At 41.2% G+C, this 14425-nt stretch overlaps 1 protein-coding gene across 1 annotated transcript in view; it reads right to left on the bottom strand.

The window, feature by feature from the left end:
* Positions 1 to 474: 474 nt before the first annotated feature.
* The window catches only part of TMEM236 (transmembrane protein 236), a 44443-nt gene continuing 30492 nt past the window's right edge, over positions 475 to 14425 (bottom strand). The window contains exon 4 of the mRNA XM_019034506.3: positions 475 to 1060. Coding sequence (XP_018890051.1) covers positions 477 to 1060 — 584 coding nt within the window. The 3' untranslated portion in view covers positions 475 to 476. The remainder of the gene's footprint in view (positions 1061 to 14425) is intronic.

The following is a 14425-nucleotide window of genomic DNA, read 5'->3' as shown; positions in this document are numbered from 1 at the left end:
TTTCTTAAAGAGCGAAAGCTAGATCCCTTGCATACGCAGTTCACAATAGGGTTTGGGCTCCTGTGAGGATCTAATGCTGCTGCTGATCTGACAGGAGGCGGAATGCAGGTGGGAATGCTCAGTTTGAGGTTCACCACGTGCTGTGCGGTCTGCTTGCTAACAGATCACGGACCAGTACTGGGACCATGGTCCAGGGGTTGGGGACCTCAGTATACATAACTAACTAAAATTAACTGCTAACATTTTCTAGAAATACCTGAGAGCCAACTTATAAGAATATTACTTTACTTAAATTTAGCACCATTTGTATATGTAAAAAGAAAAACTGATATGCTAGAGTTAGTAAAACTGGCTTATTCTCTACAATCTAGTCATTTCCTTTATAGTGCAAACACCTACGCCCCAAGAAAAAAAAGAAGGATTATAAATGTGCACACAGGTATCATAAAGAGGCCTTACTAGATCCCATTTCCTTTTTAAAATGGAGACATTTCAAAGGCAGAAAAAATCCTGAGTCTGGTTAGGTAATTGAAGTAAATGTAAGAGAGAGTCACGAGGATATTTTTACACAGGCCCAGTACGGGTGTGATAGTCCCCAGGGCAATGATTAAACCAAGTCTAACAAAAATGAATGGTAAATCTTGCAGCAGGACGCTCAGGGAATTGAGAAGAGGGTTTTGGGGAGAGAATGTAATTCGAAGGAGAGAAATAAAACTGAATATATAGACTGGGTATAGCCAGCTTGACTTGTACACGTTGGGGTGACCAGCCACACGCACCATTTCTATCGTGTCAGACCACAGGAGAAAGCTCCATAAGAATAACTCTGCCCGGACATCTCGCCGGGACATCATTCTCAGGATTCCAGAGTCACAGGAGGGCTCCTGGGGTCCCATGAACACAGACTCCTGGCTCCGTGTCATGGCTCCTGATGGCTGCGACACCTGGGTGCTGTTGGTTGCCTGGGGAGATGCAGCGTTTTCTTGACTTTGCCTCACTTGCTCCGTCACAGTTTTTATGTGTCGCAAAGAGGTTGAATGGATGTGTCCATTTTCGCTACCTGCAATTAACAGATTTATTTACATTTTAGTTTTTAAAATGTATCCATTTTAGCTCAAATGTTATTCAAATTTAAAATTCCATTTAAAGGTGGAATTCTCCATATTCTTTTGTTTTTCACTTAATTTTATTTTATTTTATTTTAAGTTCCAGGATACATGTGCAGGACGTGCAGGTTTGTTACATAGGCAAATGTGTGCCATGGTGGCGTGCTGCACCTGTCAACCCATCACCTAGATATTAAGCCCCACATGCATTAGCTATTTATCCTGATGCTCTCCCTCCCTGCATATTCTATTATTTGAGGCCGATTTTACCCATGGAATTTCAAGATAACACTGAAGTAGCACACTGAAAAAACATAGAGGTGCAGAAGGCTCTTGGTGTCTTGGTATTTTCCTGGATTCAGATCCAAAGTCATTTTTTACCACTCCATAATAACAAACATTATTGGTTTCTAAGCTATACACTTTCACATATTATCTCATTTAATCCTCAGAACAAAGCTGAGAAATAGGGATTACTATCCCATTTTACAACTATGGAAACTGGGGCTTGAGAGGTTAAAGAACAGCAATATTCAAATGCAGTTAGTATTGGGCAGAGCTGCAATTCACACCTAGATTTGTTTGACTCCAATTGACAAACTCTTAACTTTATGGCTGCTATTACCTGTCTAGATGCAATAGATCATGAGCTAATTATAAAACATTTGAGTGTCATAAAATCAAGTGAATCTAAAAGTCCCCCAATCCAACCTTGTCATTTTATAAGACAAAGGCCCTGTCATTTTCTAAGAAGAGGCTTACAGAGATTACCATACCCTAGATCTCCAGGTGTGAAGTTTGGTGCTAAGAGGGAATCCATTGTTTTTCTTTGTTTGTTTGTTTTTTTGTGACAGAGTCTTGCTCTGTCACCCAAGCTGGAGTGTAGCAGCATGATCTCGGCTCACTGCAACCTCCACCTCCTGGGTTCAAGCTATTCTCCTGCCTCAGCGTCCCGAGTAGCTGGGATTACAGGTGCACACCACCATGCCTGGCTAACTTTTAGTAGAGACGGGGTTTCCATGTTGGCCAGGCTGGTTTCAAACTCCTGACCTCACGTGATCTTCATGCCTCGGTCTCCCAAAGTGCTGGGATTACAGGTGTGAGCCACAGTGCCTGGCCTAGAGGGAATCTGTTTGACCACTAGAGATTCATAGTGAAGAGTGACATGCTGAATCCAAGGTTTTTAAGCTGTTCTTTTGCAAAGATTCTTGAAGTGATCATTAGGACTGGTTAACCTAAGGCATCTCTTCTGTGGCCATGGTCAACACACCAGTGATCTGAATGAATAGGGCACGTGATGCAACACCATTGTGTGTGTGTGTGTGTGTGTGTGTTCCTCTCCATGTATACATGGGTGTTGAGGTTGGATTATGTACAAATTCTCAAATCTCAAGACCTAAAACAATGTTGATGACATTGTTTTTATGCACAGAAGGTATAACGAGTTCTTTTTCAAACATTTATCCACTAAAACACCATTTTGGTTGCTAAGAAATCATCAGGACTGGACAAAGTTTACTCAGTAAACATGCTGAGCTGCCATATGACGTGATAAAACAAAACAAAAGGAGCCATTAGACCGAATAGCTCTAAAGGTCAAAGAGACAAAGTCAATAAAAATTTGTTGAAGCGCGTGGAACGGAACGTGAAAACATTTTAAAATAAATAAATTATTATGGATAACTAATAAAATGCTTACCTACTGTAAGTAGGAGTTTGTTTAAAGGACACAGTACATTTCTAGTTTCTTTTATACAAGTAACTAACTAGTTTTAAAGTTTAAGTGTGAATTGAGCATTTTTATAAACTAAAAAGATAATCTAAATTCTTGATGACACATTACTTCCAGTATGAATCATTGATAGGTAAATGTCAGCACCCATGACCTTAGAAACTTCTTTACCAATATTAGAATTCACAGTGGCCTGAGTGGGAATCATCTTAATAAATAATACTAAAGTAAGGGAGAAAATTATATAACAATTTATTATTCTAAAATTCATAAAACCATCTCTTTTTAAACTCAGATGCTCATTTGTATCCATTGCACCTCTTATGTTATTTAAAAAATTAATATAGAGCCAGGCGTGATGGCTCACGCCTGTAATCCCAGCAGTTTGGGAGGCTGAGGCAGGTGGATCACCTGAGTTCAGAAGTTCGAGACCAGCCTGGCAAACATGGTGAAACCCATTTCTACTAAAAATACAAAAAAAGTAGCTGGGAGTGGTGGTGGGCACCTGGAATCCCAGCTACTCTGGTGGCTGAGGCACGAGAATTGCTTGAACCCGGTAGGAGGAGGTTGCAGTGAGCTAAGATCGCACCACTGCACTCCAGCCTGGGTGACAAGTGAGACTCCATCTCAAAAAATAAAATAAATAAAAATGAATTTAAAAATCAATATAGAAAATATTGCCTTATAATATGTCATGTCCTAGAGAACTTTTGTTCCCCTCTCTTGGTAGGTGAAACTGTCATAATGAAAATCCAAATGGCTTTGTCAACATTCAGAACACAGTGTATAATTTGGGCTTTTGAGAGAGAGATGATTGCAAATTCAGCATTGTTTCAAAGCCAGGAAGTGGAAACCCCAAAAGTGACACATTAACATTTTTTTAAACAGTCAGGAAGAGTCTTAACATTTCAGATGCTACGAGCAGCTGCTATGAACAATGAATTCTTAGCTGGAGTTTGGTTTTAATGAGATACATGTGTATGTGGTGAGATTAGGTCTGTGAACTTCATATCTCTCCATAGCTCAAATTAAATTAGGGGGTACAGGGACTCTGCTTCCTCTTTTCAAGTGAGAAGTACTAGAACTATTAGCTGGAAAGCTTTGATGGCCTCCCAGAGGGCTGGGGAGAGTTAAAGAAGCTGAGAAATCTTTTGGTCATTGGAGGGGAACAGCAAGCACATCTCGGAGCAAAGTACAGGGTCATGGATTTGACACTATTCCCTTTAGCTCCAGGGTGAGTTTTCTCTCCAAATAAGTACTTTCTAAATGTCCACTTAGAGCTGGAATTCTTTTTCCCATTGTTGTTAGTTGTTATTTGTTCTGTTTGGGTAAAACAATATTCATTGGTGCAAAATCTATAGAAGATATAAGCATAAAGAGAGAGCTCTCCTCACCTCCTGAGAGGCTCACATGGCCCTGTAAAAAGTAAAAATAGCAGCCTTTTGATCTAGTTTCCCACATCTGATTCTAGTTGCTGAAACGACTTTTGGTCGTCACTGTGTAAGCTAAATGACCAAGAAAATGTCATTTTGTTAGCAGACAAGAGGCTAAGTAGGCAACTGTTACATACTTTACTTAGTTGTTTATTTATGGATTTATTTTTACCTCTAACTTGTTCTCCAAAAGTTTTTAACACCTAACGTAAAACAAAGGCACATGATAACAATTCAGTAGTGAGGCATTTTCTAGAGTGTTCATTTCTCTTGCAAAGAGAACAGGAAAACAATATGTTATCTAAATAAAAACAGAGGCAGGTACGGTGGCTTACGCCTGTAATCCCAGCACTTTGGGAGGCCGAAACAGGGGGATCACTTGAGGCCAGAACATCCAGACCAACCTGGCTAACGTGGTGAAACCCATCCCTACTAAAAATACACAATATTAGCCGGGCACATTGGTGCACGTGTGTAATCCCTGCTACTCAGGAGGCTGAGGCAGGAAAATTACTTGAACCCAGGAGATGGAGGTTGCAGTGAGCCGAGATTGCACCACTGCACTCCAGCTTAGGTGACAGAGCAAGACTCCACCTCAAATAATTAATTAATTAATTAAAGAGGAAGAAAAGAAAAAGGAATCTCAAAGAAAAGCACCTAAAAACGTCCAGGAAGAAAGCTGATGCTAAAAATGCATTCATTAGACTCCCAACTGCCTGTAATGAGCAAATACGAGAGTGCCGTACCAAGCCTGGGCTAGGCGTTGGCAAATGGCGTCCCAAATAGCAAGGAAGTAGCTCCTAGCTTCATGACTGTGAGTCTCCTGCAATCACACCAATAAATATAGAATAATAAATGGTGGCTGGGCTTTAAAGGAAAGTAAATTCTGTGATGAGAGATAATCAAAGGGGATTCAATGAGGAGTCAAAGGAGGCTCGTCTGAGACCTGACAGTTAAGCAGAGATAGTAAGCATGAGTAGGAATTGATTCGGTGAAGAATGGAGAAAAGAACTTGCAGGTAGTAGAAATGGCCTGTGTAAATATCCTTCAGCTAGCAGGAACTGAAAGAAAGGAGTTTGGTGAGAGGTGTGGGATACAGAGAGGAAGTGGGAGAGGAAAAGAGCTGGTGACTATTAAGAACTTTGTACGTATCAGGCACTTTTCCAAGCCCTTTATATGCTTTAACTCACTTATTAAAACCCTATGGTTTTCCCATTTTATGTCACTTTATGTTATTTTAGAGACAGCGTCTTGCTCTGTTGCCCAGACCGGAGTACTGTGGCACAATCATAGCGCACTACAGCCTCCAACTCTCAGACTCAAGCGATCCTCCTGCCTCAGCCTCCCAAATAGCTGGGACTACAGGCTTGCACCACCATACCTAATTTTTTTTTGTTTTTTTACTTTTTATAGAGACATAGATGACTTGCTATGTTGTCTAGGCTGGTCTCAAATTCCTGGACCCAAGTGATCCTCCTGCCTCAGCCTCCCGACGCACCGAATTACAGGCATGGGCCACTGCATGCAGCCTATTTTCCCATTTTAATGATGAGTAAACTGAGGCACAGAGAGATTATGCACTATTTCCAAGGTCACACAGCTAGCAAGTAGAAAGACCAGAACTTGAGTCCCAAACCCTTAACTGTTGTACCACACTGTCTGTGGCAGAGACAGATTATAGAGAGTTTTATGGTCCAGGATAAAAGTTTTGGATTTTATTCTAAGTTTATTAGGTTGTTGCAAAAGTAGCAACTTAGAGGCGAATGTGAGGCAGTAGAATGAAGACACAGAAGTCAGCAGAGGCAGCTGATGTGCAAAGAGATTGTTACCCAATTCACAGCAGCCAAAACATAATTACTCAGAAACAAATACGGCTAGTCTTAGGGCAATCCCCCAAATCTATTTCTCCCAAGGGGAAAATGGTTAGAGGAATCTAAAAATGAATGATTTAGGCATAACACTGAGAAAAATATATGGAGCAGAAGAAAATTACCAGTCCTTTTAAAATGATTTTTGAAAAAACATTCGGCACACAAAGCAGTGGTAGTCATAATAATTTCACAGGACAAGGGGAAAAAGGCAATAAATTAAAATACACTTCAAGGTAAATTAGAAACACTGTTATTTATTTCTTTATTCATTTATTTATTTACTTTAGAGACATGGTCTCACTCTGTTGCCCAGGCTGGAGTGCAGGGGCACAATCATAGCTCACTGCAGCCTCAAGCTTCTGGGCTCAAGCAATCCTCCTGCCCCAGCCTCCCAACTAGCTGGGACTACAGGCTCACTCATTCATCCATTCGTTTATTCCCTGTCTCAAACACTTAGAATGTCTAAGATACTGTACTAGGAATTGTGGAAGACGCAACAATCAGTAGGTATGATTCTCACCCTTCTAGCAGCTTCCATTCAAATACAGCACTCTGAACTAAACCTTAGAAAGCAGAACTTCAGCTTCATCATTTATTTATTTATTTATTATTTTTGAGACTGCGTCTTTCTCTACCCAGACTGGAGTGCAGTGGTACAATCCTGGCTCATTGCAGCTTTGATGTCCTGGGCAAACGCGATCCTCCCACCTCAGAATCCCAAGTAGCTGGGACTACAGGCATGCGCTATGACGCCTGGCTCATTTTTTTGTTTTGTTTTGTTCGTTTTTTGTTTTTTTGTTTTATTCTTTTCTTTTTTTGAGACGGAGTCCCGCTCTGTCGCCCAGGCTGGAGTGCCATGGCGCGATCTTGGCTCACTGCAAGCTCCGCCTCCCGGGTTCACGCCTTTCTTCTGCCTCAGCCTCCCGAGTAGCTGGGACTACAGGCGCCCGCCCCCACGCCCAGCTAATTTTTTTTGTATTTTTAGTAGAGACGGGGTTTCACCATGTTAGCCAGGATGGTCTCAATCTCCTGACCTCGTGATCCTCCTCCTAGGCCTCCCAGAGTGCTGCGATTACAGGCGTGAGCCACCGCGCCCGGCCCTGGCTCATTTTTTAATTTTTTGTAGAGATGGAGATCTCACTATGTTGCCCAGGCTGGTCTTGAACACCTGGCCTCAAGCGATCCTTCTGCCTCAGCCTTCCAATGCACTGGAATTACAGGCGTGAGCCTCCACACCCAGCTAAACACTGTTATTTTGACATACTCTCACTGAGGTAGGGAAGACAAGTAATATTGCCAAGCAATAAATGATGAAATGGGACATCAACCTCACAATGAAGGAATTCGTCAGCATCTGTAAAGCACTTAAAAATAGTGTTTGGCATATAGAATGGTCATGTATGTGTTAAATAAATAAAAAGTAGCAATAGTGAAATAATTTATTGTTTTAAATTAATTGGGACAGAATAGAATATATTAGGTTGCAGTAAATAGTAAGAGTGACTATAATTTGTTTAACTTTGGCTATAGTTACACTATAACTCATTATCTGGTATATCAGGGGAGGTCACAAGTTAGAGAAACACTGTCACACTACAGAGACTAAACAAGATCATGAGTTTCTCATATTTGCCTGTTCACATCACAGAGAAAAATGCTGCCCTACAGATATAACCTACACAGGTGAAGGCAGCTTACACCAGCTAACAAGAGCCTCTTGTGTGTATCTCTTCCTAATTCCATGATCAGTGTTCAGTGATATCACCTTGGTAGCTTGAAATCGGTCATAGTGGGAGAATTTACACCACAGACACTGGCAAATGTTACAAATCAGGACTTCCCCACTCCTCAACCCCACTCCACAAAGGCAATTGATTAAACACTGACCAGTATACTACTGCCTGTGCTCAAAACTGTATACAAGTTTTCAACAAATAATAATGAATTCAAGACAAACATTCAACCCATCATCAGCTCTGGAAAAGCCTGTGGGCATGCATTCCCAGCTGTGAAATAGTTGCGGCAACTTTCTTTACAGAAAGCATGAGATTGTTGTCCAGTAAATTCAAAAACCCTAAGATCCCACTTCAGTTCCGTGCCACTCATTGTGTAAATCTGACAATAAATAAATGTATCATTTCTGTACCTTATACAATGTAAAATGTTAAGAGAATTATTTTGCCAGAGGACACAACTAGAAAGCTAGGTGGTTTAAAATTTTTTAACTTTTTTTTTTTTTCTTTTTTTTTTTTGTAGAGATGGGGTCTTGCTATGTTACTCAGGCTGGTCTTGAACTCCCGGGCTGAAGCAACCCTCCCACCTCGACCTCCCAAAGTGCTGGGATTACAGGTGTAAGCCACCATGCCCAGCCCACTGGATGGTTTAGAGATCATTTTTCCCTCTACTGCTGCTTTGCAGACTTATCTAACACTGGACAAGTATTGCTAAAATCTTAATATTATCAATTTTTAAATATTCCATTTTTAAATATTGAAAAAATGTTCCAATCTAAAATTCCTAATCTTCAGCTTTTCATTCATATTGTGGTCCTTCTCCCCAAGAGATATATGGTTAGACTAGAAAATGTTGTTTAATTTCCAATATATTTTAAACAAAAGTATATTATTTATGTTACTTATAATGATACATATTTCTAGATATATTTTACTCAAAATATCTAATATATAAATAAGTTCATGCTGAATTCTTCATGTTCTGTTATTCTTATCAGTGTCCCTGAAACATTTATTTTATAATATATATAAAAATAATATACTATTGAATATGTTTAAAAATATATACATAGTAAGGTAGAATGTCAAGGTGCATATAGTTATCTCATTGACAAAGAGAAATAATCCTATACTTTGAAATGGTTTGAAATGCCTCTACCCGTATTTCTTCCTTTATTCCAAATACTCAGGAGTTTTAAGTGCTTGGATACAGATGTGAGCTAGCAATCCCAGCAGGAGTGGATGACAGAAACTGATGCATAATGGATTAAACCTGAGTCATTGCATTCTTAAGAACCTCCGTCAGCCTGGTTTATGCATATTTACTAGTGTAGTTTAAGAGCCCTGGAGTGTCTAGACCAGGAGCTCCCCAAAAGGCAGCCTCTGCCTGTTTCTGCTCAGCTTTGTACCCCCAGCACCAGTGGAGTGCCTGGTATTGATATGGAACAGATCCACCATAAAGATTTGCTGAATAAAAGGTGGGAGGAATTTCTTTTCTGGAATCTATTAGCATGAGGGAGCAATGAGCATTCTGGGGAAAAAACCTGCACTAAGGCAAGGAAGCCAAAGCATGAAAGCTCGGCCCAGCCATTGACTCTGGTTCCCGTAGAGTCAATGGGTAAAATGTGGAGCTCTGCACAGAGTCTACCACTCAGATGCCCCTCTGGCCCAGTCCTGGAGGGAGCCCCTTAAGCAAGGCCATGAGGACTGATTCCACTAACACACCCTGGAAGACATGGGGAGCACCTGGCAGCACAGGCTGGGGACCGGCATAGCTCAACACTAGGAGAGGATGTAATGCGACATCAGGCCCCACAGAGGGTGCCAGCACTGTCTGGCATGGCACAGTCCACAGTGCTTGGGCAGACAGTTGGCACCAACAGCAGCAGCAGTGCTTCAAAGCATGCCAGAGACCATCCAGGCACCAGCAGTGTCAGGGATCACCAGGCAGGGGGAAGAAAGGGCATGTATTAGTCCGTTTTCATGCTGCTGATAAAGACCTACCCAAGACTGGGAAGAAAAGGAGGTTTAATTGGACTTACAGTTCCACATGGCTGGGGAGGTCTCACAATCATGGCAGAGGGTGAAAGGCACTTCTTCCATGGTGGCAGCAAGAGAGAATGAAGAAGATGCAAAAGCGGAAACCCCTGATAAACCCATCAGATCTCATAAGGCTTATTCACTATCACGAGAATAGCATGGGAAAGACAGACCCCCTGTGATTCAATTACCTCCCCCTGGGACCCTCCCACAACACGTGAGAATTCTGGGAGATACAATTCAAGTTGAGATTTGGGTGGCGACACAGCCAAACCATATCAGGGCAGATGTGTAATTTCAAGAAGATCATGTTTGTGATCTCATAGGAAGAAGCCCTGAGAACCCTCCAGTCCCCCCACCTACCCACCTATGCACACACATCCAGAAACAGAAGGACTTAGGGTCCCAAAATAGCAAGTGGAAGCAGAGCATGAGACAAGCGGTGTTCTTCTAGATAGGACCTTACTATTAGTATACACACAATGTCAACAACAAATGATCAAGAACATCAGCTGAGCCAGGGGCTCATGCTTGTAATCTCAGCACTTTGGGAAGCCGAGGCAGGAGGATCACTTGAGCTCAGGAGGTTGAGGCTGCAGTGCACTGTGATCGTGGCACTGCCCTCCAGCATGGACAACAGAATGAGACATTGTCTCAAAACACAGAAGAGAAAAAGAACATCCACACATTATGCAGGTGATCAGCTCTCTTTGACCTAAGATATGAAAATGTAAATATTGAAAATCAGTGACCTATGCCTTTAATGTCAAACTGGTCCATAATAATATGGAACACAAGGCTTGCTATTATAAAGTAACACATGCTGAATTCTTTTATTCCCTTATTCCTATCAGTCTCCCTGAAATATTTGTTTCCAAAGTATTCTGCGACTTGCAAGTGTCTCATTTAATATACTAAAATTATTCACAATTCTTTTGCCCACTTAGGAAAAAAAAATTTAATGCCAAATTATTAAAATCATATAAAGCTGTCAAAATCAAAGGGAGCTTTCACTGAAAATTTTGATAGCACCTGACATTCTATGTCTGTTGGTACCCGGCTCACTCCAGTATAGCTTTTGGCCCAATCTCATGGGTCTAATCCAGACAGCTGGCACTTCATTAGAAGATATAAATCAGAAATCCTACCCTTCTCTTACCCCAGTCTAGTAGATGGCCACTTATTTCTTGAGAAGAGGAAAAAAAATCCTAGAACTAACATACTTTCCTGAAACTTCCTTCTTCTAAATAGCAAAGGGAGGGTAGGAAAGGAAATATCCCCCCCAGTTGGTCCCCGGACATAGTGTTCCTCATAGTCACCCCTGAGCACATTGCAAAACAACACATTATGGAAATCCAGCTCACACTCGGGGCTCATCTTGTATAATAAGCTATTTCTTAAAAAGAACTAAAGAGGAACTCAAAATGCCATTCATTTTATTCAAAAAAAAAAGCTACATCCTTTTTTTGTTTGTTTGTTTCCTTTTAATGTCTATGACATCTCTTACATGCTATTTGGTTAAAGTGTCATGAGTTACATTTCAAGGAAATTTGCAAAGCCAGTTCCCTTTAAGAATTTGGATTGGCCTGTGCTTGGATTGGCCTCTCTGCTTTTAACTTGATATTTATGACAGCTCCTAGCACTTTCTATAGTAAGAGGTTCTCAGAGTGGGCATCATAATCGATGGTGGAGCTTTAAAAAATTACAGATGCCAGGTTCTGTCTTCCAGTCTGTTGATCGGTAGGTAGAGCTCATGCATATGTATAGTGAAGACATGTTGATGATCTCTGGTGGAAACACACGGCTAAGAGTCCCTGTATTTGTGATAACCGGTGGCCCCCGATTCAATGGCAATAGCTTAGACGTTCCATAAAAATTACTGTTGGCATTCATTTTCAGAAATTATATTCTGGTAAGTCAATACCAAGAAGAAATAACTCAGAAAGAAACAGTTCCTTTTCCTTCTTCCTTCCTGCTCTGCAAACTCCCAAACCTGGGTCAGTCCTAACGCTTCTATCTTTTCAACCTGCAAGGCCCAGATTTCTGAGCCTCAGTGAGGAAAAAAATCACATTATCTGGATTGGCCCCAGAACAAATTCCTGGTTCCAATTTCTGCTGCACACTCAACATTACTCATCCATCTGTCTCCCTATCCCTCGCCCACTTCATCTCCATTCCCCACAGCAGTTACCCCAGAGCTTCCCCATTCTTTTGGGTCCTCTCCCCTCTATCCATCTCCATTGTTCTCGGCAGAAAATTTGCTTCCTATTTCATGAAGAAATTGGGGCATTATCTGATGTAAATTCCCCTTGCTTGCTTTCTCCCTATCCACTCCTATTATTTTCCCAATTGTGAATCACCTGGGAATCACTAATTTTAAAAATTAGTAGTGCCTGGGCCTCACTCCAAAAATTATGATTTCATTAACCAGGCAGCATCCTAAGCATCAAAACTTTTAAATTTCCATAGTTGATTTTAATGTACAGCCAAGGATGAGAAGCACTGCTCTTAATTAGAGATATAAATCAGGGTCACTCAATGAGGTTTCCTTTTTTAAATCCAAATATGCCTAATCCCATCTCCAGAGATCCTGATTCAGTTCATCTGGGGCAGCTGTGCTTGGCACTGATATTTTTAAAGTACTCTATTAAGTGCTTTTTTATATGTTGGAAACACCAGAAGAAATACAATAGAATCAGAAGTCTAAAAACTTTGCCAGCTCAGGTAAATAAACATGTTGACTATCTTATCTAACTTATTGGTTATTTATAAATTAACCAACTTGTATCCTATAGAGAATTCAATTTTTCTTCATTAAACATTTAAATGTAAACTGCTTCAGGAAAATAATTGGTAAATAATTTTTACTTGTAGTGAAAAAAAGACTTTTTAAGCATAACTACACCATACAGAAATACTAATAGCTTGGATGACATCAAAATTTAAAATTCCCTATATGAAAAACACCATAGTAAAATTAAAAGGCAAATGAGAACCCTGAAACATACACTACACCTATGACAGGCAAAACTTAACAGCCTTACTATTTATAGAACTCATGAATCAGCAGAAAAAAAAAAGGAAGTAGAAGAAGAAAATAAAAGAAAAATGGCCATACCAACAGAAAAACAGATCAAGGACCTAAATATATGATTTAAAAGAAAAATACAACTGGCCAATAAGCCTATGAGAAGATGGCAAACACAGCTACAACTACTACTATTTTGCCTACGATACTATTTTGCAAGAGAGGAAATGGAATAAATTTCCAGTGTTGCAAGGTTGTAAGGTTAAGGAGAAACAGGTATTTCTTTACGTTGCTATTTAGAGGGTAAGTTCTTTAGAGGGAGCAATTTAACTACACATATCAAAAACCTTAAAAGCTTGCACGGACTGTGAGCCGGAAGTTCTGCATCTGAACATTTGACCTAAGGAAATAACCATCTATGCTGCTGAGGTGCCTGCAGGCACTGACTCAAGTTTCTGATATTAAAAGACCACACAGAAGGCATTGGACGAGGGCCATTGGGAGCAGATTTATTTGAAAACCTTACCCTGCCAACATCATACCGGGCACCTCTCGCTGATGTGATAGTGGAAACCGCCTCCTTTGCAGGGAGCTGAGGTTTTCCACTCAAATAGCCTGTTGACCTCACCTCTAGCCAGCCATCTCTGACCATGCGGCTCCCCCTAATGCAGCCAAACCCCTCTTGCCACACCGCACAGTACATACGATCCCATTACGGGCCCCTCGACATTCCCAGCATGTGTAACCAGTCCCTAGTAGTCACTTTCTTCTGGCAGTGTTCTTGCTGAGGAGTCTGGGCATGAGCAGATGCTCCAGGCCTTCTGAGGACACTCTGCAATCATCATCCTGATATCATTCGGCTCCCATCCAGAGGCAGTTAACTCTCTCCATCCCCAGCTTCTGTTTTGCCAGTCACCTCACTGAGAGGTTTCTGACTCCCACACGCAGCACAGGGCGCTTTAAACACAGCCCACCTGCACTACACATGGACACGTGCTTTAACCATGACTTGTCTGCCCTGTCCAACTCAAGCACATCGCCTCAGGCATTCTAACCATATCCTTGTCCTTCTCAACCCTTTTACTTCTGAATGAGACTCATAACAGCAGGATTTATCATAGTTAAAAACTGGAACAAATCTAGTTGTTCAACAACTGGGGATCTGCTAGATATATTATCATGGCTCATTAACATAATGGAATATAATTTGACCAATAACACCTTCTACACAGTAGAAGATGTAATAATGAGGCCGGGTGCGGTGGCTCACGCCTGTAATCCCAGCACTTTGGGAGGTGAGGCGGGTGGATCATTTGAGGTCAGGAGTTGAAGACCAGCCTGGCCAACACGGTGAAATCCCGTCTCTACTAAAAATACAAAAATTAGAGGGACGTGGTGGTGCACGGCTGTAGTCCCAGCTACTCGGGAGGCTGAGGCACGAGAATCGCTTAAGCCCAGGACCAGAGATTGCAGTGAGCAGAG

The sequence above is a fragment of the Gorilla gorilla genome, chromosome 8 (genome assembly GCF_029281585.2).
Source record: "Gorilla gorilla gorilla isolate KB3781 chromosome 8, NHGRI_mGorGor1-v2.1_pri, whole genome shotgun sequence".
NCBI classification, from domain to species: domain Eukaryota; kingdom Metazoa; phylum Chordata; class Mammalia; order Primates; family Hominidae; genus Gorilla; species Gorilla gorilla.
The sequence above is the reverse complement of the archived record's forward strand: the minus strand, read 5'-3'. Positions and strand labels throughout refer to the sequence as shown.